We start from the raw sequence: 25,012 nt of genomic DNA, 5'->3' as shown, positions 1-25,012 counted from the left end.
TCCCAAACATAAAATTTTTTTGCAGTTGTTCTTTGTTAGCAGTCCCTGAAGTCCAGTCAGCACAAGGCAATTCAAACAAGCCTGTGACATATTTTTGTTTTTGCCTTCCTGAATAGGATCATAATCTGGAGTCCAGTCCTTCCTTATCCCACTTTTTAGTAGATTCCTGTTGAGTATATTTTCACCCTTAGATAGTTTATCTGATCCTTAGCCACGATAACTGGCTCCTTCAAAGTACTAGTTCATGCCTCATCACTTCTATGCTGCTAAAGTCCTGTCTGTTCAGCTTCATCTCTAAAAAATGCCTTGCAGATGCCCTGTGTGAACTCAGCTGGCTTCATTGCTGACAGTAATCTCTTCTTGTTTCAAGACCAAAATGTAACAACAGGTCGATACTTGGCCTTGCTCTAAACAAAGTAGTTATCTATTGCGAATGCAATTCTGCTGCTGATTTACAGTTTGCTTTCAGAACCATTCTGAGTTCCCAGAGGTCTTCTCTCATCACGCCTTTGTAGCAAAGTTCTTTAAAACTGTTTTGCTTAAGCATCTATGAAAATAATGCTATCTGTCATTAGCTCTTAATGGAGGCTAAATAATATAACAAGCCAAAAAGCATAATACTGTCATTGGGAATACATGGTTTTCTTTTTTTTTCCCCAAAATTTTGGATCTCCATACACCAAGAAACACGGTGTACATATCTCACTAAGAGAAACATGTATGTTTAGTTCATCAGAACTGTGGAAACACAGCATAGTCAATGAGGTCAAGTTATTGAGTGTGAGAAGCCCAAAAATAGGCAGCACCAGTTTACTATTTTTTTCCAGATATCAGCTTCTCCATCTGCAGACAAAAGTTACAGTAAGTAGAAATGTTGCAAGCTACTTTGCTGAAACTAGAGAAAGTTATCTTACACTGACAGAGAGTGGAGTGTATGACTGTAAATAGTTCCTTAATGTCTAAACTTGCAGCTTCAGAAAAATTGGATTTGACTTGAGCTTTCAAAAGGAAAAACAAGCAATAAAGATATCTACTATTTTCCTTCCAAATCAAAATGAGCCCAAGTAAAAGAGTTGGAGTTTATTATTCTCATAACCTGTTTCTCACTTCCTGCTTTCCAAAATGATTAACTGGAGAATCCCTAAAGAAAAATGAAGAAATAAACATCTGAATGAAGACTTTAGGAGCCATCATATTTAACACTAATTTCTATGTCTAATCCAGATCTTCAGAGAAGATTCAGTTAGGATCTTTTGTAGCAGAACTGTATATTCTGTTACAATGAAGGACTCCTCATGATTTTTTTGGGCTTGTCTAAGTTTTGGACATGGGTGTCACATTATTTTGGTCTCATGCATATATATGTTAGCTATTAGAGAAGCTCTTGCATAGGTATTAGAGGAATAGTTTGACCCTAATTCTTTGGGCTTCCTTCTCAAATTTCTGAAAAAATAGTAGCCCCATTCAGTAGTTTTGATAACCCTTTGTTATGCATTTTTCTTCTACTTTCATTTTAGGTATCAAATAGAATTTCCTAACTATTACTGCAGTTTGAGTTTTATCAAATATCCATCTCTTTGGATAGCAGTTTCACTCCAAATTAATATTGATTACTTTATTAACTTTCCTATTTGCCATGAAATAAATGCATTCATTGAAACTTAAATCATTTAATGTTTTTATTTAAGTAAGTTTTTGATACAGAGAGCTATCAAATTACTGCTAAGTAGTCCGTAATAGTTATTCACATGTTCAGGCTTCTGAATATTTACTGTTTGCTTTCAGTTTTGCATCCCTTTTGATCAAATATACAGGAGTCTTGGTACTATTCAAGAAACTGAAAGTAGATTTTGAGGATGAGAGAAAAACCTGAAAGTCTCATTTCTCGATTTCTTGAAAGCTTTATGTTGTACATACTGTAACGCTAGAGTGTTATTGCATGCCTGCTGTTTTTCTGAACTGTGCTTCTATACGTGATTACTTTCTTGCTAAAGCAACCAGTAAAATTACAAACTGTTGGTGACCTCTTTTCTTAGTGTGAACTCCCACCTAGAATTTTTTTACTCTGCAGCTGCAATACCACACTATAATCTTAAAAGCACAGTGAAGTGTACATACCCCAGGGCACACTGCTATTTACTCCTATGCAGTTTTTTGATGGGCTTTGAGAACTCTGTCAACCATTTTGAAGTGTGTGACAGTAAATAGAATCCACATAGCAAGTTCAGTAATGATCATTTGCAGCTGTTATGGTTCAGGTGCGCACAAGGAAATCTCAAATGGCTGGTGGGATTCTGCAGCCAAGCCTTCAGAACAGGCAGACTGAAATACTATCAAGAGGAAGGCTACCACCTTTGTCAAAAAAAAAAAAAAAAAAAAGCAACCAAACACAGAAACATAGCTGTAATCCCTATTATAGATAATGTTTTATTTCTCTTGAAATAACATGTGCTTTGGCAGCTGCTAATAGCAGAAATAGATATATAGATATATGAATAAAATGTTTCTCTGACGTTCTGCATACATGTGCTTTTGTCAGAGGATTTATTTTAGGTTTATTATTAAACACAAGTGCAAGCAATTGTATTGTGGCAGAAAATTACTAAATTCAAATAACCGAGGCTCTGCGTACTCAAGAGAGCTTTGCATCAAATGTCATCTTTCTTTGGGTAATGCAAAGTTTTGCTAATTGTATTTTGGGCAACGGAAAAACGTGTCATTCAGAATTTGAATAAACAGTTGCAAGTTTTCTTCAGGAGTGAAAATTTCCATTTGGGTTAAGATGTTAATCTATTTCATCTTCTCAGTGGCAGTTTTGTTTTCATTTCATCTATTTTTTGAGTTAGTAACAATTTCCTTTTATATAGAATGCTATTTTCCATTTAATTTTATGTTTGCTTTCAGAATTAGTAGGAGAGATGAGTTCTTGGAAACAAGGACAAGATGTATGAGAAAATAGTTGCTCAAAGCTCAGATTGTAGCAGAACCAAAATGTAGTATACATGTGTTGAAATCCAGCCTTGTGAGTAGGTGAATGAACATTATCATGCAGTAAAATGGCTTTAGTACAGTTGGATTTCTGGTTTCTGTGTGAATCCATATTTTTCGGATTTGTGGTATTAAAAAGTGTTATTTGTGTTAATGTTACACTTGCCACATCACAGAACTAAGCTGTAGAGGGGGAAACATTATGATGGTCAGTACTGGGACAGGTCACTTGAGTGTGAAGTCTGCCTACTTGGAGACAGTTGGACATAGGCTGGAGATGACCCTGAAGAACATAATCTGCCATTGGCACCAATTTAAAACAAGCCTTTTTCTAAGCAGGATGTAGGACAGGAGCTCCAGAAGACCCATACATCCTCCACTGTTTTGAGATTCCAAATGACATTGAGAAAATGGCTTTATTCATTTTCTAGTAACTGTAGAGAGGCTGCAGATAACATTTGGTGATTTCCACAATAAACATTTTTAGATTTCATCCTTACTTGCCATAGTTTGGAGGTGCGTACCGTGCCATATCATGAATGGTATTGACTAATACATGTTGCTTATAAATATTTTGGTTTAAAAAAAAAAACAAAAAAAAAACATTTCCCAGGGCAATGGCCACAGCCCCAAGCTGCCAGACTGCAAGCAGCATTTGTACAACACTCTCAGACACAGGGTATGGATTTTGGGTGGTGCTGTGTGGATCCAGAAGTTGGACTCGATGATCCTTGTGGCTTCCTTCCAACTCGAGATTTCCTTGTGCACTCATGAGCAGTAATAAGAGAAAAATATTTTTTTTGTCTTGAGAAAAATTTTTTGTATTGATTCATTGTATGCTGCAGTAAGAATTTTTAATATTCAGATGCTATAGTGTGGCCATTTCTTGGTTTCAGCACAAACGTAATTTGTCTATCTTTATGTACAATTAAAATTCAAAACAATTAAAACTGTGTTAAATTAAATGTTCAGAATAATTAAATACAGAATTATTTAATTCACTGTAGTGATGATGATTATCTGAGTCTAAAGTTTTTAACAGATCATAAAATGTGTTAATATGCATTGCTGCTTTTAATAATCTAGAAACTTCAGGAACAATTTCCAACCTGTCTTATTTCCAAGGCAGTGGGTTTGTTCATGGTGCTGGATCAACTGGAGAGAAACACTTTCAGTCAAATCTGGTTTAAAAAGAAAAATAGTTTCTATTTCAAAATACAGATCTGTGAGAATTCTTCACTGTTGCAATTGACCATAATTAAATATTAGATTCATTTCTGAACAAAAATATCTGATGTCCTAATGATCACAATGTAAATGCCTTTAGACTAAAAGCAACTAACTAAGGCAATTATGTCAGGAAGATGAGACCATTTATTATAAATGCAAGAGCTGTATAGCTTTACTATCATAGGAAACAGAGACATGTTCTCTTTTATTATTAGAATTAGAAATAAGGGACCATTATACAGAGAATTTTCAGTTGTTAATGGCAGATTAATTTGCAGTCTACATTAGTATTCTTAACCAGGTGCTTTTGTTTTACAGTCTTATGAACGTATGACCTTTTTACAACCAAAACTGACATCTTTTTGGCCTTGAAGGCTATTAGCTGAAGATGTTGTTACCTGAAGATGACTTCAGCACTCGCAATGTTCTTTTATGATAGCATGTGGTTGAATATAAGCGCTGCATTATCTCTTCTTTTGTTTTGATTTTCTTCTAGACATTTCAGCAATCTTCTCTACAGCAGAAAAGTAAAAAGAAAAACAAAGGTAAAAAATAAATTTATTTTCATATGTTGGTAGGAAGAGAATTGCAAGCATCAGTGTTTACACTACACATACCTTAGACCAACTAGAACTTTTTTACTCCAGTCAAATGAGTAATTCAGTTGAACAGAAATATACTGAGTTCCTTGAACATCGTACTGATAAACTATTAGTCTGCTATGGAAGTCTTATAGTAGCCTGTTACCTTATCATCATACTGCTACTATTTATTTTTTTTCAATATTTACATTCTAGCCTCTTTGGGGACAGGGCTGTTTTTGCAGCTGTATCCACATAATGCCTTACTGCAGTTGTTTATCGTTACTTAAGTTGTCTGGTAATTATATCATGGTAAACTGTTTTCCTTTGATTTAGAAGTACAAAGGCCTCGGGAAATGTTCCGCTGCAAAAGGAGGTTCAAAGACAGGTTTTTGAATACCAATTAAGTATTTACCTAGTTTTATTTCACAAAAATATTGTAGAATTAGTAGCCAGGTGTGAAATATGTCAGTTTATATGCTGTGTGCTTTAATCTGACATGAAATACTAATTTGCTGAAAATGATAAATAACCATTTTTCTTCCTTTCTTTTCTCAAAAACATCTTCTCTTTCTGTGTTTTTTTTTTTTTTTTTTGTTTGTTTGTTTGTTTGTTTTTTGGTCACAGCTTTAGAATATGAGCTCTGTAAGGTGTTGAACATTGTTTTGGTTTTGTTTATTTTAAGCTGTGTTGTCTCACATAGACTTTAATAAAAGGCTTGTAGTAATTTAGGAACAGAAAATGAAGGTTGAAATTTTTCCTTAATGTTGTGAAGCAAATTTGTAGTGCTTTGTAGCTAACTTGTTGACATAAGGGACGAGTCAAATGCTTTCACAACAATTTGTCATTTTCAGCTCCTATTCCTGGTAAAAGCAAAAGAAGGATCTCCTGTAAAGATCTTGGCCGAGGAGACTGCGAAGGCTGGCTTTGGAAAAAGAAAGATGCTAAGAGTTATTTCTCCCAGAAATGGAAAAAATACTGGTTTGTCCTGAAAGACACATCTCTCTACTGGTATATCAATGAAGAGGTAAGCATGTATGCTTATTGTTTCATCATATAACCTGTGTAGTGTTAATGCCATGGTTTTGTGGAAAGCCAGTGGCTTATCTGTGCAGCTTTATAGACCCAAATAACTATGCCCTATATTAATTACCTGCCTAAATTACCAAAGAAAGAATTAATATTCAGATTTACCCTTTACTACAAGAATTAAAAACACACTTTCCAGAGTTCGGCTCTCACCATTTTAGCATGAATCTGTCATCAAGCCATTGAAAGGGAAAAGTAGCTTATTTAATGTTGTCATTCAAGTTTAGTCATGAGAATGTAAACTTTAATTATATGCTGCCTAGCATTCCCTGTTTATATGTAATGGTGAGATTACCAGAAGCTCTGGCAATCACAGAAGATGCTTTTGTTTTCTTCAGTTGTTTTCTCGTGCCGTTCCTTCTCTAGCTTTTGTTCTGATTTCAGGGCTCATATATACTGAACTTAAAGAGCATCAGAGCAGCTCAACTAAATTGTTTACAGCTTTAATTGTGTGACATGTTTTGCATTCATACAGGATTATTTATATCAGCTTAAGCAGAAAAGCTTTTTGCCAGTCAGGTAGAAGGCCTTAATTTTAAACTCTACTAGTATCCTGAGATAAAACCATTACCAACATGTGAGTGTACTCAGGCTTGGACTACCTTACTTGTTTTAATCACTGCAAGCATTTATGCACAATTTTTTTAAAATGTAACTTCTCCCTGAGTAGATGGAGTAGATAGAAAAGAAGTTCTCTGAACAGAGCCCATTGTCCCACACATTTACTTCATTTTTGCCTTCATCCCATCTTTATGTCAGTAACCCTAACTCTCTCCTTCGCATCTTCTCTCCCGAGGTTACCCTACAAGGTCATCATCAGGATAGAAATTCATAAGTACTAATGCAATGACTAGCCACCAGCTAGACAAGGACCCTGGGGAACTAATGAGCCTTGTGTACCTTTGGAGAAGGCAGTGGTCTGAGGTCCTGTGCCTCCTTCCTGCCTTGAGTTTCCTTGACTTTCTGGGGCTGTTATTTTTGAGACCTCATCTTCCTCATCAAAAGATTCAAAAGGTGGGAGGGTACAGGGAGGCCTTAGTGACAGATGGACAGATAACTTAACCATGCTCTTGCCAATTGTTCTTTTTCTTTGGAAACTATGCAAAAAAGAAAATAATAATAATAACAAGTTCATTATAAACAACTTCATTTTCATTTTAAAAAAAGGTCTAATGAAGAACATCTGACAACTTTGTACCTCCCACAGAATGACTCCATTGCAGTTTCATATGCTGATCTTTGTCATTTATTTATTTATTAAAAAGAAAATAATCATATAGACTGCACATGTAGCTGTGGGGATTTTGAGAGAAAAAGATGTAATTCTTTGGAATTCCTTAAAATATAGTTGTGTCTTCTGCAGCTTCACTCTCATGATCCTGTGTTGATTTCTCAGGCCAAGGCATCAACAGTCAAAGAAGAGAATCTGTGGTATTGATGTGTCAGTGTCTTGAAATAATTCTTTCAAATTGTGCAGTCAATGCAGATTGAATATCTGATAAAATAACCTATGTGCAAGTCTTTAGAAGACAGAGGAAGAAGGTTAGATGTCTTCTCTGTGTGTTGGAGAGAGATAACAAGTAGCTGAAGTGATATTGCATATCCTAGTTGCGATATAGTATAAGGATGACAACATTTATTTAAATAGTGGGGTTTTTTTTCACTTTTTTCTTCTGTTCATTACAGTAGGCTGCATTTCTACTTACTAATTAGTTCATCCTCCCCTGAAATTATTTAATTACAGTAACTAATTGCCTGCATACATTTGGTCATTTTGTATATTTTCAGATGCACATTCAACTGTGAAATTGTTTGAGAAAACTGGATATTTAAAATGGTATTTTACACCAAGGGATCTTACTACTTTGGCAAAAGTCCCAGTGACTTCTACAGGAGGTTTGCCAGAGCAGAGCATACATTGGTACTGCTTATATAAGAAGCAGGCAAATGCAAATATCTTTGTTTTCAATGTGGATTTTTTTTTTCTAACACCTTTACAACAGTACTATTTAGAACTATCTTTACAGGATGAAAAAGCGGAAGGATTTATCAGTCTACCTGAATTTAAAATTGACAGAGCAAGTGAATGCCGAAAGAAATAGTAAGTATGTTCAAAAATAATGCAATGATACAATAGGAGCAGTACAGTACCATAGAAAAAGTGAAACAAAGTTGAACATTCTTTATAAAACGGTGACATAATTGACTTCATTACAATAATCATTTAGTTATATCACAGAATGAGTTCATACAGAACTGCCAAATTCAGTGTGGTTTCTGCGTCATCTTTCTTAAAGAAGAATGGAGATTTTTGTGTTGGGTTTTTTTTTTGGTTGTTTTTTTGGTTGTTTTTTGTTTTTTGTTTTTTTTTCTGTGTGAATTTTAGTATTGTTGGTGGTGGTGGTGGTATTTTTTAAGTTTATTTTGAATTAAGAGTAACAAGGCTGCATACTTGCTTCTGTCTCATTATTATTATTTTCTTAGTTTACTCCTCTCCTTTTCAGAAGGGAGGGTTGTTATTTTTGGTTGTTATTTTTGTTGTTTGAAACCTGGTCAAAAATCCATCTTTAATGCAACTGCAAATTAGTTAGCATGATCTCGAACTCTGCTAGCTTATTATATTGGTCCTGAGGCAGAGTAAAACAAGGGAATGGCAGAATGGCTTGATCTAGAGTATGACTTTTAAAGTAACTTTCCTTCTCACCTATCTTTGTTTGCTGGTATCCACATTTGCACCATTGCCAGAACCCATTTTTCATTTAGATGCAAGTTCCTGTATATTTAGTGATATGAGGAATGCGTACTCTCACAGAAGTATTCTTAGAGTCTTTACTGTTGTAAACTTTTTAGCTTCCTTCTAATGCTTTTTACCATTGTTTGACTGAAGTTTATAAAGACTGTGGAATTACTGAAAATTGTACAGAAAAGCCATTTCAAAAGCAAAGCAATGTATCTTATGTTACATACAATTAAGAAGAAGACACTGATTTTGTACCAGTCAGCCTACGTAGCTCTTCAGGGTGAACTCTACTCTTCATTATGATCTCATAGAACAGAATATAAAAATAGCATTAAAACATTAACTTGAGCTTACTGTGTCCTTTGTCCTTGGACTACAGTGCTGAAGTGCTTCATTTGTATGTTTTGTTGGGGCAGCGACATGAAGTCAGCCTATTTCTCAGAAATGCATCCTGATAAATTGCTTTTTACTTGATTTGGTATCTGATAGATAGCAGAACATAAAATGTGGCTGTTAAATTTCCTTGCTTGGATGACAGATAAAGTAAAAAGAATATGTAAGAATCCAGATGGCAGATGCTGTAACAGTTTTAAGTCAGGTTTTGGGTATCAGTAACTTGATTATGTCTTTTTAAATCGAGCAGACGTCACTGTACATCTGCTTTCACTTGCATAACATTGTGTCGTGCTCTAATGTTTAGGACTGCTTCTTGTCTCATTTTTACAGGCTACTTTCAGTAGCAGTATCTTTCCTGGATTTCAACTTCATATACCTGGTTTCTGAAAAACATATATATGTATATATATATATCTTTGTATATGTAACTACGTGTGTGTGTGTACACGCACATACAAACACGCTACATTCTGCAAGCATGATACACAGGAAGAGCACCATTAACATTTTTCTAAAGAGCAAAAGATTAGAGAGAGAATTGTTATTTTTTTTATATGCATATATATACATATAGTCCACTGTCTCTCAGAAAAATGCCACTGATGTTTTTCATATATCATGCTTAGAGTTTTCCTTATTTTCTTGAGGAGTATTATGCATTTTTTTCTTATTTTGGGAAAAACCTTCAGGCTATTCTCAAAAATGATTCTTCTGTGTTGTCAATTATTAATTACTGTCAGATGCATTTTCTAAATCTTTAAGAGCTTCACCATAAATCTTCATGCAACATAGTTACAAAATTCTTTCAAGTAATTCTCACAGCCTATCATGTTGATTACTTTGGTGGAAAGAAAAGATGAGATGTAATTTCCCATTGCTTAGAATGACCTCAAGAACACATTGTTGATTTATAAGGGCTTTTCAAAAGTAAATCACATCATATTTTTCTGTTTGAAATTCAGTCATCAGAGCTAAAGGTAACATCAAGGTCATTGGGATGTCATAAATTACCAGGATTGCGAGATGTTCTGTTGTATTGAATAAATTCTTCGGTCAATTTTCAGTCGAGGTAAAAATTGACACCTTCAGTATATATCAGTAAAATTGCAAAATGCATAAAACTATCACAGTAAGTGTACAGTCTCTATTTATACACGTACAAAAGTAGGTGTAGGTGAAGAACATTTCAGTCACTGAAATCTGCCACTATCCTAAATGTTAATATCATAAAGTTATAGAATATCCTGAATTGAGAGGGACACAAAGGACTCAAGGATGTGGTATTTTTGTGTCATGTCTGGGGGCTTCCGACAGCTCAGGAAATCTGGACTCATCTCATTGCTCGGTGACCACACTACTTTACATTAAAAAAAAGAAAAGTTGTACCATTACATTTTTATAATTATGTTTTTCCTCTACAGCGCATTCAAAGCCTGCCATCCTAAGATCAAAAGTTTTTATTTTGCTGCTGAACATCTAGATGATATGAACAGGTAAGGAAGTTAAGCAAAATTCAAGGAACCATTCCTTACGCAAGGCATTTCCTTGAAGCTAGTGATTACGAATTAGAATGTGATAAATTGTTTAGCTAAGAAGGTTGTAGTTAAAAAAAAAAAAAAAAAAAAAAAAGAGTTCAGAGTGGCATTATTTCTGAGTGTCTGCATATGCTAAACATTCAATTCATGCAAGAAGTATCTTTTTTGAAAGAAACATTTGGAGATTTTTGGAAACGAGGTTTTGTCTTTCTAAAAAGAAGCAAAAAAAACTTTGAAATTTTGAAAATAACTCAGAAGCACAATTTAAGAATTCTGGGTTTCTGTAAAGCTGTTCTTAGCTGTGTTACACCTGCAAAGGTGGAATATCTCCAACTTGGCACCCCAGCCTATCTCCACAGACGCATGTTGCTTGATTTGAGGATGCTTCTATTCTCCTTTGAGGCATTTGAGGGGTTGGAAGAAGTTGGAGAAGCAGTCACTGATTTTTTTTCTTCTGCCATTCATGAAATAGGATCTAGAGATAGCAAAGACTTAATTGTGCAGACTGTCGCTACCAACATGAATGTAACTTTCACTTTGAGGTGAAATTTCAGTTTTATTGAAATTAGCAGGGAAAATCTCATCAGCTTTTAACAAAAAGAAATTGAAAAAGAAAGCATTTAAGTCTTGCTTCTTTGTGTGTTGAGCTTACCTCTAAGTATTTTAGGTCTATTTTTCAGAATGATTGAGACTTCAGCACAAAATAAACACAATTTCTATTACTTCATTTAAATGGCAAATTAAAAATATAGATCCCATGTCTATTCAAATCTATCTGAGAATTCATTTCATTTATTTTCACAACATACACTGAAGTTAACTCATAGGATGTAGTTTTCATCATATGATAGGGCACAAAAAAGATCTATGGTTGCAGCCTGATAATTGTTCTGTTTTGGATAATGTTTGTAGACATCCCAGCTGAGGTGCTTTTGAAACAGGAGGAAAATGAGATAAATCCCAATCCATAAAACACATTAGTAAGATCACAGTTTAATCTGTCCTGCGTGTACTAGATTCAGCTACCTGGCCAGGGAACTTCATTGTACTGCCAGTTCTTTACTGATAATATATGACTGAAAAAGGATGCCAGTACTCTGCCGTGCTTGCTTTTATTTAGAAATAGCCGTCTGTTAATGTTTTCAAAAGTTCATGCACGACTAAAGCTCACTTCAAAAGTCTCTCCTCAGTTAGAAAACTTAAAACCTTTTTGTTTGTTTGTAAAATTTTAGACTTGCCTCTACTAGATAAATCTGTCAGGCCAGTCACTCAAAGTGCAGTTTGCTGCACAGCAAACAGAATAATGACGTGGTCTATTCAGCATATTCTGAACTACAGCAGCAGATAAATCACTTCTGTCAGTAGGTCCTCAGTGTGTGACAAGGTGGCTTGCTTCTGAAAATTAGAATGTGGCTCTTCAGTAATCAGAAAGCAGCAGGAAATGTGCATCAGTACATTAAAAACATACTGCACAGAGTATAACATAAGAGCTAGTAAGTTTTCATCTTCCTAGCATGGGCTGTCTTTTATTGTTTTTTATCAGTTGTGCTTACTATTTTATTTAGAATGAGTGAGACTAAATTTTGTTCCATGTTATACACGTGTAAATTTCAAGTAACCCCATCAAGCTCTATGGAATTACTTGAAATTCTTATGTCTGAATTGGCATTGCCGTTTCAACATATGTTTTTTTATCTTCTTTGATTGATAATGTAAGAAAAAGAAGTTCACTTTCATAAACTAAGTACGCAAATTAACTGAACTGAAAAAATGCGTTACTAAAAAATAGTCTTTCAAATGCAGAGATAATGAAAGACATTGCTTCCTATCTAAAAGCATGTTCTGACCTAGCCAGAGTCAAATACAGAATCAGTATATTAAAAGGTAAATAAGACTATTTTAAGCAATTTCTGTTCTTTTTCAGGTTTCCAAGATGTTTTAATAATATATCATGCAATCATTTTAGTTCTGTTATATTGGAAAGCAGAACAATAGAAGAAAACTGCTAAAACAGACTAACAGAAAGTTACAGATCATTCAGTTCCTTCTACCTCTGAATAAAATAATGTAATTAAAAAAAAAAAAAAGTATATGTAGAACATGAAAGGATTTTGTCACTATTCAACATTTCTTACTACTTTTATGCCATATTGCTATGCTTGTAAGAAACCTGGGGAGCTATGATCACTGAACTTTATTGTTGTGAAGTTCCTTGCCTTTGCATGGCTACAGCAGCAAAATTGTTCTTTCTACCCACATAGCACATTGAGTTTGGGTGAGAGAAGGACAGAATACCCTTTACTGACACAAAGTACTGTTTTGCTAATGTAAGTATATATTCACTGAAACACCTTCCTTGGAAATTTATTTTTATTCCAAGAAAGTGATCTACTATAGAAAGCAGTCCACGTATTTCTTCTTAATGACACCATACATAAATTTGTTTTGATTTTCTCTGGTAACTGTGGCTGACTCTTTAAGTTGTCAAGCTAGGCAGTTACAGTCAGTAACTTCATGTGGAATGGTTGTCTGAGAACTTCCTTGAACCTATGGTAACTGAACTGTATTGTTTCTCTTTTTGTTGGAGTCCAGAGTATTGAAATTGGTAAGAAGTTTCTTTCTCAATGTAACTAGATGATCAAGATCAAAGAGGACACAAGTCAGTTTGTAGTGTTAGCACATGAGAATGTCTCTAGGTGTATGAAGATGACCTCTAAATTTTTGCAAGTATCACCTACAGATCTCTTCATTCTAGTTGAAATGCAGTTGATTGCTTATATACATTGTATGGTGCCCATACTCCCATATAGCTAGTTCATCCTCATCCTTGAGCTTTATGATTAAGGAGAATTTGACACCCTAAACTAAATTTGACTACAAGCATTGCATGTATTTGGAGCTTGAGATAAGAAATTGTTTCCTACTATTCTGTGAGAATGCCAATACAGTGCATTCTTTCTTACGAAAGTTTCAGATCTATAGAAATATTTTTATCTACTTCTAGTGTGAGTCATGAAATTGTTTTAATTAAATACTGAGGGGAAATGTACATGTCCTATTCTTAAAAAGATTTAAAAACAGAAAAGGAAGAAAGCAAACTTAGATGATTGCTGCAAGTACCAATGTTACTTACTGTAACTATTTTAACTATTATTGTCACAGCTAACAATAACAGACTTCTCACAAAAACTCTAAAGCTGCACTTGCAGTAAGGAGGGAATATTTTCTTGGCTTCTTGCCCTTGCGAAAACTACAGTGGTTATTAAGACACAGCACAATGTAGGGAAAGGAGATTAAAATCTTCCCTTGACCAAGTTTTGCAGATGACTTTCAAGTGGGTTTTTATTGTATGTTTTAATATTTATATTGAGTTCTTATATAACTGTACACTTGATACTTTTGTCCCTTATGTTGTTTAAAGCAGGTATTTTTTACTCTTCTTTTGTTCTTCCAGAGATCTTTACAAATCCCTGTGATACAAGCCCAATGTGATAGATTTCTCATATGACCCTAACTTGGAGTAAACTCTAGCCACGTTAAATCAAAATAATGATTTTCTAACTGAACACGTTCTTCTAACTGTATCCAATGAATCTTTAATGGACATATATTAGAAAATCTGCAGAAGTCAACGCCATTCTCTTAATCTCTGAACTAGCAAACCACTCAAAAGCCATTGTTATTAACTCTACAACTGTATCACACCTTGTCACTTGGCCACTGGCATTGTAGGTGACACAAATCATGAACAACAAAATTATTAAATGTGAAGTCAGTCAGCTGTCTCTCCTTTAGACCGGTATACAGCTCCTGGGTTATCATCACATTATATTTATCAGAAATTTATCCAGAAATTTTCTGGAGTTATCCGCTATAGCTACAACCAATATCAATCGACTGTCAATTAACTCTTTGTTAATGTAGCTGATTGCCTCACTAACTGTACATGTACAAAATGCTATCTTATGTTTAGGATGAAATGAAATTTCTCAACTGGATAACTCCCGTAGTTATCTTACCTATTATGTTGTGGTCAGCAGATCTATTCCAAGAGATTCAGTAGGTGGTTGTTTCATGTTGACTGCCGTGCGTGGTGATAAGGTCTGAGCTTTGTTCTCCAAAGAAAGCCTTCTTGAATCAGGAGAGTTAACCTAAGGGATTGTTTTGGAAAGGGATCACTTTTTCTGCCACGAAAATGTGCAATAATCATCTGATGCACAATTTGTTGACTCTCTGCCTCCATGTGCCTCTGACTTTTTATAAATGCTTGGCACTTCCTAACAAGTACGACTGAAATTTTGTCTCATCTTCAGCTTCTCTATCATTCTGGCAGAAATGTTGATTATAAGCTAATATGAAGTATGCTGTAATCACTTCAGAAGCAGATCTCTAGCATCCTTACCAATACATAATGACTTCTGGACTATTAGCATAATTTACAGATAATACATCACTGCCCACTGGTCACTATTTTGGGAGGGGCAGTTGGAGAAATTTATTTCAAGGAGATATTTATTTCAAGGTATTTTATGATCTTATGCCTACTTTCCGTGCACAAAAGTTTCTCAAAGGTAGGCATGCAGGAGGGGTTAAAAAGGTCTCAGAAAGGCCTCTCTTGCTGAGAAAATAATATATGCTGTTTCCATGTGTGCACTGTGCAAATAAAACCCCTCAGGCACAGTTTTCTGAAACACATTTCTGAAGAAAATACAAAACTGACTTCACTTATCTCTCTACCAACACTAGCAGTAAAATTGCAAGCTGCTCACTAGCTTGGCAAACAAAGTCTGTCATCCTGACTGTGGGATGGCTGGAATAAGCAATTCCAGGTTTAATATGGAATGGACAACCGTAGAAGGTTGTCATGTGCTTTTAAAGCTTCATCGATGGAGAAACTGATTTAGTGTAAGTGGTCGGATAATGAATACACTGAGAGCCACACGGGGGAAGAGGGGAGGTTGAAGGAAAGCATTGGTACGGGCAGCTGAATGTACGCCTCACAATGACTGCTCTGCTAGAAGAGAACTGCAGTAGTTCATTATTAATTCGTGCAGCTCATGGAAGCCTTTTTTCAAGTCTGAGTTGAGGAGAAAACCTTAGATGTGAATTGCATTGAGGCAACTGCCTTTCCTCTCTCTGCTTCTCTGACACAAGCGCAAAAGTGAATTCTGGTATGCCTCCTTCTCTTTGTGGCACTATAGGTAAGCCCCAAAACACATAATGGCATAATTAAGCTTCACTGTCTGTTTAGCATGGAGCCTGTTCTTTTGACAGCGGATTTCTGCTCTGTTCCTCTGCTACATTGCCTATTCAAGCCTTAAAGTATTGCTTAAATTTCTGAAAAGTGGTGTTTATTCTTAAGAAATCAGAACAGCAGGAGTAGTGATGTGATGGTGTATCTGTGAGCAGCAGACTTAATAGCTCTGTGGTTATCTCCAAATCCTGTGTTTTACAGATGTTTGACATCATACATGGTTTTCTATTTGAAGCAAGATCTATGCTGTAAAAACAGTTTTTTGAACAGCGTAATTATAGATCTTTGGAGGCTACCTGAGTAAAACTATCAAAGAAAACAGCTGTTTAATATGAAAAATAACATTATTCTGAATCTCCTTCAGATGCTCATGCTTTTGTTTGTTGTAGAGGTGCACCATAATTTAACATTCTGGATCAGTATCACTGCTCTTTTAATATTATTTCAGATGGCTAAACAGAATTAACATGCTTGCTGCTGGCTATGCAGAAAGGGAGAGAATCAAGCAAGAGCAAGGTAATGTGTTATTATTTTGGTTTCTACTGTCAGCTCTTATAACAAGTTCATCTGCTCTTTTTTCCCTGCTGTGTATCAGGCCTCATTCTCATCAGCTGAGAGCAATTCTCAAATGAGTTTCACTGTTGTTGCAGTAGCAAATTCTTTCTCTTGGGGTTTTTGATTAGCTCCTTCAGATTCTGATCCATGTACCCTTGGATTATTTCTTTGAATGCTGCAAAAGTAGATAAAAGCAGCAAATTTACTGCCAGTAGTCTCAGATATGTGGTGCCCAGGTATGTGCTCCCCCATCAGAACAAACTTAAGAATCTGTAGACTAAAAAAAAAAAAATTGAAAACATTGTCATTTGGTATTTGAATTTACAGGAGTAGGAATGCATGAAATTGATCTCTAGAACAAAAACATTCCTCTGAAATCTGCTGACAAAATTGGATTTCCCTGAAAGACTTAATTTTAAGGCCATTAAGTGTAGTGGTGATTACTACTGATTTTGCTATATTAAGGTGCGTGGTAGAGCCCTGTTGCCTTTTCAGTGAACTCTTCATTTGGAGTTGTAGACTTACATCATTTTTTATTTTTTACGTCTAGTATTTCATAGCTTTATGAAAGTAGCAAATTTAAAACGAGTCACTTTGTTTTAGTTTGCTGCAGTAGAAATCATGTTGGCCAGCAGGATCCATTGTGTTGGGCAGGTTGTTTTGTCAAATTGCCAGTGGCAAAGATTCACAGAAGCATTTATATCCAACAGACTGGTCTGGAAAGCATTTGGCATCTCAGTTCTTACTCTTTTTTACAGGTGTATCTAGCTGCAGGCACCAGACAATGACAGTGTTCAGAATGAGCAAGAACTCATCTGAGTGCCTGTCTACCTGCTGCCTCCAAAGTCAGAATACCACATTCTAATTCTGTGGCTTCTCAGCCTTCATCAGTGAAGCTCTAACTTTTGTTCTGAAAAGCATGTAGCTAGCGCTGCAGCAGCAATGTATTTAATGCAGTCTTTTCTTTACAAAAACTCCATTTCTAGCCATTTTTCAGGGAGAATTTGTATTCAGAAGATGTTCGCTAGGCTTCAAAATTAGCCATGTGATGTTCCCCTTGCCCCCCAAAATCTTGGTTCTGTACCAGCCTATGTAACAACAGCCTTAGCCATGTCCTTCTGGCATTAGCCATGTCTCCCTCCTGGGAGACACCACGCAAAAGACTTCATTGCCTATTGAGAAACAAGGAGGAGTTTACTAGGCAGGTGCAAACATCAATGGGGTAAGATATGCAGTAGTGGCAGAAGATGAAGAGATGTTAGGAAATGGCCTTAATTCATATCGTGATTGTCTTACTACAGAGCACCCTAGAGGTGCTGTTGAAGATCAGTGGCTTACAGCATTGAGACGTGTTTTGATGGTAGCAGTGTGGGAGGGAAGATTTGTGGGTGTTCAGCCTTTCCCTCAGATAACTAGGTTGTACCTGCTGCTGCCTTGTTTCTAATTATACCTTCCAGCAAATGCAGCTGCTTACTGTAGGAGTGCTGCCCATCTCCTGGTGTGGTCTGTTATTGTCTGTGCACACCACATCACTCATCATACCAGGTCCTCTGCATTCACACAGCCCAGGAGACATGCTGCGCTCACTGCCACTCCAGTCATTTTCTCAGTGCTTCACCAAACCAAAACCTTCTTGGGAATCTGTATTTCCCATGTCATACAGCAATAACCATTTTAGAGGAAACTATACCATCCATCACTGCTTGAAGAGGCCACAAACAAACAAACTGAATCTTGGAGTTTTCAGGGAAATCCTCCATGTCAACATCCAGAGCCAAACTGAAGCTTCTATAGAAAGGAAGTTGGCAGTAGAATTACAATAACATGTGGGATGATAAAGGAAAAAGTGTAAGAATAGTTATACTAACACTGCCCAAGTGCACACTGCAGAAATAGTGCGCTTTTATAAATCCAGATGGATGTGGAGAAATTTTTTTCCTACCAAGCAGTTGCTGAATAATTGCAGATGATCCCTTTCTTAGACATGAGATCAGTGTATTCAGGCCTCATGTTGCCTATTATTAAAATGGCTCCCTGTTGAAGATCATCAGTGAGACTCCACTTACTGCTGAAATTATATCCCAAGCACTGAGGGAGCTCTTTATTTCCACTCTAATGCCATTTACTCAAATTGATTCATTGTATGGAGGTAGGGAATGTTATATCCGCTTTATGCTCCGTATTTGTGTTTATGAAGGGAATCAGCATCACATTCCCCTTTTGCTGCAGCACAGAGCTTTTATGCCTCTGCTGCTTATCCTTGGCTCCCAGAGCAAGGGCTGTTAAACAGCTGAGCTGTGCCCCTAATTAGCAGAGGCATCGAGTTAACAATGTAAAGCTTCTCTATCACTTCAAGTGTTTTTGAAATTAAAGAAACTGTGAAGCTGGATTTTTCTATATTCAGTGACTGTAGCAATTGTCATCTACATATTTAATTTCACAAAAGGTCTTTTGTCAGTTCAGCCCCTTGCAGGAAAGCTTTAGAATGCTTCTGAAACAATTCAACAGTAGTTGTCAAACTTGTTTCAATTAAGAGTTGAACAGTTCTGAATCTAAAGTGTATAAATATATTTCAAGTGCTTTAGAGATGCACGAATCACTAAACTGTGGGTGTATTGCTGGAGAAAATGTCACATTCTGTGCAGAACAGTCTTATAAAAATACCATCAGCTTTCCATATTAAATACAATGAATGCTAGCAATAAGGCAAGGGACTTTCTTGGATGGAGAAGTTACATGCTTTCCAGTCATAGAAAGTTAGAGAAACAAAAGGACTCGCTTATCTAAATAGAAAAGCTTTAACTGGAAAATGGCAGGTCAATTTTATCTTACTTGTATCACATACAGTCTCTTGTTCATTCAGAAAGCTTTCAAGATATGGCTAATGCTTTGAACATGTCTGTTGCTAAATTGGACAAAATCTGCAGAGAGAAATATGGCAACCATTCGATGCCATTACACACATTTTAGATAGACTGTAATGTCTCACTTGCCAAAAAGAGAACATTTTTTTAAATCTGATGGAAGCTATTTTCATTCATTTCACCTGAAAGTTGGCCCCTATAATTGCAGATTTTTTTGTAGGCAAATACAGAAAGTTGCCAACACAATTTCCTAGTTGAGGTAAGGTGCCCAAAAGCACAATCATACAGTATTTTATGGTTTTGACAGGAAGAACTTTTTTTGTATTTTTAGCCAAAATTGGAAACTGCACTGAGAATGCTAGATTTTACTTCCAGAATAAATAGACGAGCTCCAAGGCTGCAGAAATCACAGTGAGTGAAATAGCTCTGACAGGCCTCTCACAAGAAGTAGCTCCACTAGGTTTTGCTATAATGGGAACAAACATATTTACGTGCCAGTATTTTGAGGTTTTCTGAGTTGCTGGAAACAAGGAAAAAGAAAATGTCTTAACCATTTGTTCTGATGTTGTCTTCTTCCCAACCAGTGATGAATTATTTTGAGATGTCTGCAGACAGGGACATTTGAAATTAGGTTTTTTTTTCTTTATTTCATTGCCATGATAAAAATTATTTATACTATTTATTTCTTACACTACTTGAAGAGAACCTCTCAGCTATAAGCTTGCATGAGGCAATTCAAGAAACCCAGATTCACAAAAGAGAAGTTATTACTTCTAAAGAATAAATAGATGGATATGGCTGCACACTCCTCAAGTACCATAGCCTGAAAAGATAAAGAATTTTAGAGACAACTATTTCACAATGGTTTCATCTTAAGATAATTTTTTTTAACTTTAAATCTTGAATAAGATTAGGTACAGTAGATTTTTAATCATGATCATGTTGGTAACAAAAATCATTAAAGCCAAAATTATATGTTGTGCTAACTTGGAAAAATTCAACCCATTCCTTTGGTTAGATAGTTCAGATAGTAAACCTTTTTCTCCTATTAAATATAAAATAGTAAGTTACACAGTTCCTTGAACATGTAAAGTGGAAATTGTCTGTGAATAGCATGAAATAAACTTGTCCTGTGGTATAGTGGCTTACCCAAATACTAGAGGGTAGTGCAGTCAGGAACAAAGTGGCAACACAAACATTTGCATCAGTCTTACAACGTATAGAAACATAAAGACCATCCGTCTGGATCTGAGTCAGCAGTTAGTTTTCTTTTTTTATGGAACATTAAGATCTGTTGTCTATTTAATTGCATCCTCTTCTGCTTCAAAAGTAATTGCCACAGAATAAATAGAATTATCATGTTGTACGTTCTTACATGTGTTTTCCTTCTTGAGTAAGTTACCAAAAATATCATAGAATCATAGAATCATTTGAGTTGGAAGAGACTGTTAAAAGTCATTTACTCCAGTTCCCAATATGAAACAGACTTGGCTAAGACTTGATATCAAATAAAAAGGAAGCCTCATATCCCATTAAATTTAATCCAAAATTGATGTGTCCTTTGTACTTTCTTTCACCCATCTTTTACAGTTCTGTGCTTAAATATAATTGTCACATTCTTCCTTAACAAACCACCTTTACCTTGCTTGGGTAATAGGATAGCAGCTATTTTATAATGAAGGTGTTATATGAAGTTTTTCTGCCTTATCAGAAATTTAATTGAAAACCTTGGGTAACTGGTAGTGTAGAAAATGATGATAAAAATAACACTGATTATTCGTCCAAGCACTAACCGCTACTTGCTTGATTTGCTAGTTGGTATTGATTAAATTTGTTAATGTTATTTGCAGCCAATAAGACTTCTGAAAATTGCTTTCATCTTTTCCATTCAAAAAATACTTTCTGTAATTTCCAGCCAATATATGTACATTCATAATTATTTTGATTATACAGCAAATATTTGAAAATCTTATTGCACCATGTATATTCTGTATGCACGTTGTATTTATAAGGTGTGTACAAGAGTTATATCAGTGGGACATTCACAGGTTGTTGGTTAATTTCTCTGTGGTGGGAAATGAGACAAAATACACCCAATGTTTTAAATTTTTCCTCCTTATGTTAAAACATTTCCAAATTACAGCAGCTAGCATATAGAGAGTCAACGTTCAGTGATATTTAACTCTCAGTAATATCTATGAAGGAATTTCTAGTTGTTTTTATGAAAACAAGTTTTCTGATATAGAAACTTATCAAAATGTCTTGGTAGCTTTTGACCTGATGTGTATGTAACTTGTAGATTACTGGAGTGAGAGTGATAAGGAGGAGGCTGACACTCCATCGACACCCAAACAAGACAGCCCACCACCCCCGTATGATACATACCCACGGCCTCCTTCGGTAAGTCACCTGCAACTGCCTAATCTGGAATGGCCACACAAAGTCACTTTCAAGAACTCTAATGATCAGAACCATGTGCTTGCAAACACTGCACTCCAGTATATTTTTTAAGCCAGTACTGGGCATAAACTATTTCTTAAGTACAATGCATTGCTAGCTTCAAGAACCATCCTTGCCATTTGCACTGGTGTGTAGAGAACACATGTATAATCCTACTCATTGTACAAACATGAATTAAGTTACAGAAATCTTCCTCTTCTTAATTCGTGATAGACCCCTACTCATCCATGTAATTGCTCACATCCCACTTACCATCTTCTTTGACAAAATGTAATACCCTAGTAACAGATTCTTTTCTAAGGTACAACAGTTGTGCTGTGAAGCATTACAGTAACAAACTACACTTCCAGAGAAATGCCAACATAAAAATGTTATTTTGTATGGCCAACAGCGGTTTTGTTGCTTGTGAAAAAGTAGGTTTATCTACAAAAGAGAGCAAAAGGAGGTCTAGTCGTTATTTCCTTCTTTAAGCAGTTATTGTTTAAGCCCTAGTGAGTGATCTTCTAATTTATTCTTCATTGGAAATTTTAATTTTCATGTCCATATATTCAGACATTACTAAAGCACCTTCAATATAATTTTAAAAAATACAAAAATGTCAATTGAAAACTTGGTTGAGTTTGTGGAAAGTGTTTGTGATATTTAATTTGCATGCAAGACGTTTTCCAAAGCCACAGAGCTTTGAAATGTACTGAAGCTCTGCAAACGTGTTTCCAAAGTAATTTTTAGCAAGATAGGATGATAGCAGGCATTTGGATTGCAATTTTAAGATAGTATTGATGGGCCAAGTGTATCATAATCATTTGAGTTGGAAAAGATCTTTAAAGGGCATCAATTCCAACTCCCCTGCATTGAATAGGGACACCTACAGCTAAATCAGGTGCTCAGAGCCCCATCCAGCCTGACCTTGAATGTCCCCAGGGACGGGGCATCCAACCTGCTGCAGTGCTTTACTATCCTTATAGTAAAAAACCTTTTTCATATTATGCAAACTAAATCTCCCCTCTTTTAGTTCAAAGCCATTTCCCCTTCCTATCACAAAACATCCTGCTAAAGCCTCCATCCCCTTCTTTTTTATAAGCCCCCCTTTTAGATACTGAAAGGTCTCCTTGGAGTCTTCTCCACACTGTACAGGCCCAGGTCTCTCAACCCGTCCTTGTAGGGGAGATATTCCATCTCTCCTGTGTCCTTCACAAAGCCCTATTTGACAAAGTTTTCTGAAAAAATAATTGAGTGGGCCTCTTCTATGTCCCTATTCTACAGGGACATTCTGTAGGAGTGCATATCAGTGTGTGTGCAGGGTCATTACCAAAATGGGGGCCATCAGTAACAACAGAATCACAGAATCACCAAGGTTGGAAAAGACCTTTAAGATCATCCAGTCCAACCACCCACCTATCACCAATAGTACTCACTAAACCATGTCCCTTAATACAGTGTCCAACTGTTCCTTGAACAGCTCCAGGGTCGGTGACTCCACCACCTCCCTGGGCAGCCCATTCCAGTGCCTGACCACTCTTTCAAAAAAGCAGTATATGATTGCTGTTAGGGGTAGGCCGCAGTCTCCACTGATCTGAAGCTTGCTCTGTTGCAGATGAGTTGCACCAGTCCCTACGTGGAGCCAAAGCACAGCCGCCTCTCCTCCACAGAGACCTCCCAGTCTCAGTCATCACACGAGGAGTTCCGCCCAGAGGCGGCGGGGAGTGTCACCGACTCACCGGTGCGCAAGACAGCGAGCCAGAGGCGCTCCTGGCAGGACCTCATCGAGACGCCACTGACCAGCTCAGGACTTCACTACTTGCAGACGCTGCCGCTGGAGGACTCGGTGTTCTCTGAGACGGCCGTGGTGTCCCCTGAGCACCGGCGGCAGTCCACCTTGCCCACCCAGAAGTGCCACCTGCAAGACCACTACGGCCCCTTCCCACTCGTGGAAGGGGAGCGGATGCAAGTGCTGAACGGGAATGGAGGCAAGCCCAGGAGCTTCACGCTGCCACGAGACAGTGGCTTCAACCACTGCTGCCAGAGCCTTTCGGTGGGAGCCACTGATCACCACGAGGAAGTGCAGCAAAAGGAGGTGGAAGAGGAAGAGGAGGAGGAGGAGGAGGAAGTCAAAGCAGCAGAAGAAAACCAGGAAGATAAAAGTAAGTATGGGATATTTCTGTGGCTTTTCGGCAGCCCTGTTTGTGTTATGTAGTGGTTGTTTTTCCCTTTAACTATTAAAAAAGTCTTCCACCATCTCCCATATTTTACCAGGTTCTCTTTGTTTTATATCTCTTTAATCAACCATATGTATGAGGCTTAACAGTCTTGACAGAGTGCTGCATGATCTGTCAAGAGCCCCAGATGCTTCCCCATTGGCTGGTCAGCAGCTGTACCCTAATAGTGTTTCTCAGTCATAAATGGATGTTGCTTCCTTGCTTTCTTTCCCCTTGCACAGTATTCTCCCCCACTGACACAAGTATGTGTCAGGCAGGACATGCTTAGTCCAATTTTCCAGTCAGCCTCTCTCCAGGTTGTAAAAAACACTCAGTAAACCCTGGAGTTGCAGGGTCAGGTTGTGACTGTGTGGTGTCCAGGAGAACAGGTCACAGGACAGCTCAGAACCTGCAGGAATTCAAAGAACAGTGTATGTTCCCCAATCCCTCACCTTGTGAGGAATAAATAAACTAAAATAAAATAAGAATATCTATTTAACCAGCGGGGTTTAAAAACAAAGCATCCTAAAATTGAGTAACTGCCTCTTACATGGTGCATCAACTCCATAGATATTTGTGCTACTTGTCAAAAATATTCTAAATAAATAGAGAATGAAGGTCCCTGCTCCTCCTGAACACGTAAACACATTTCTGTGTCTGTTTCATGCTCTGTCTTCACTGTCATTTATGGGGCTTCTCAGCGTGCGTTGCTAGCAAAGTTCAGTTTGCACCCAAGTTGTTCACTCTGTCAACAAAGCCTGCTTCCATGCATTGAGGGGTTGTGCTATGATGAAGTTTCTGCAGCAGCAAGGAAAGTGGCAAGGATGACCTCTGAAGCTCTCAGAGGTGCGGTGATCTTATTCCTTCAGATTTTTCACTGTAGTAAGGAAGGGTAAAAATGGTAAAGAGATAGGAAAGGGTAGCGAAAGTTTTGGATAATTAACTGCCTGCCTAAGTTAATTCATTGAAGTTAGCACCATCTTGAGCATTAAAGTTCGTATGGGCATTATTTAGTCTCCATGGGAGAGATGAACTGTTTTCCATTTTCCCTTTTTGGTTAATAGATTCTAGACTGCACAAATTCTTGCCTTGGAGAAAACAGTGATTTCTTCTGCAGATACAAAG

The 25,012-nt window shown here is 36.7% G+C and overlaps 1 protein-coding gene across 1 annotated transcript in view; it reads left to right on the top strand.

Annotated features, from left to right (window-relative positions):
• Positions 1-25,012, top strand: part of CNKSR2 (connector enhancer of kinase suppressor of Ras 2) — a 191,008-nt gene that overhangs the window by 143,473 nt on the left and 22,523 nt on the right. The window contains exons 13-19 of the mRNA XM_042810178.1: positions 4,715-4,763; positions 5,654-5,826; positions 7,916-7,989; positions 10,446-10,517; positions 16,262-16,329; positions 21,532-21,632; positions 23,287-23,833. Coding sequence (XP_042666112.1) covers positions 4,715-4,763; positions 5,654-5,826; positions 7,916-7,989; positions 10,446-10,517; positions 16,262-16,329; positions 21,532-21,632; positions 23,287-23,833 — 1,084 coding nt within the window. The remainder of the gene's footprint in view (positions 1-4,714; positions 4,764-5,653; positions 5,827-7,915; positions 7,990-10,445; positions 10,518-16,261; positions 16,330-21,531; positions 21,633-23,286; positions 23,834-25,012) is intronic.

This window comes from Centrocercus urophasianus, unplaced genomic scaffold (assembly GCF_019232065.1).
Source record: "Centrocercus urophasianus isolate 14NV4802_14NV808 unplaced genomic scaffold, USGS_Curo_1.0 seq_12, whole genome shotgun sequence".
NCBI classification, from domain to species: Eukaryota; Metazoa; Chordata; class Aves; order Galliformes; family Phasianidae; genus Centrocercus; species Centrocercus urophasianus.
This window is presented reverse-complemented; position numbering and strand designations above follow the sequence as displayed.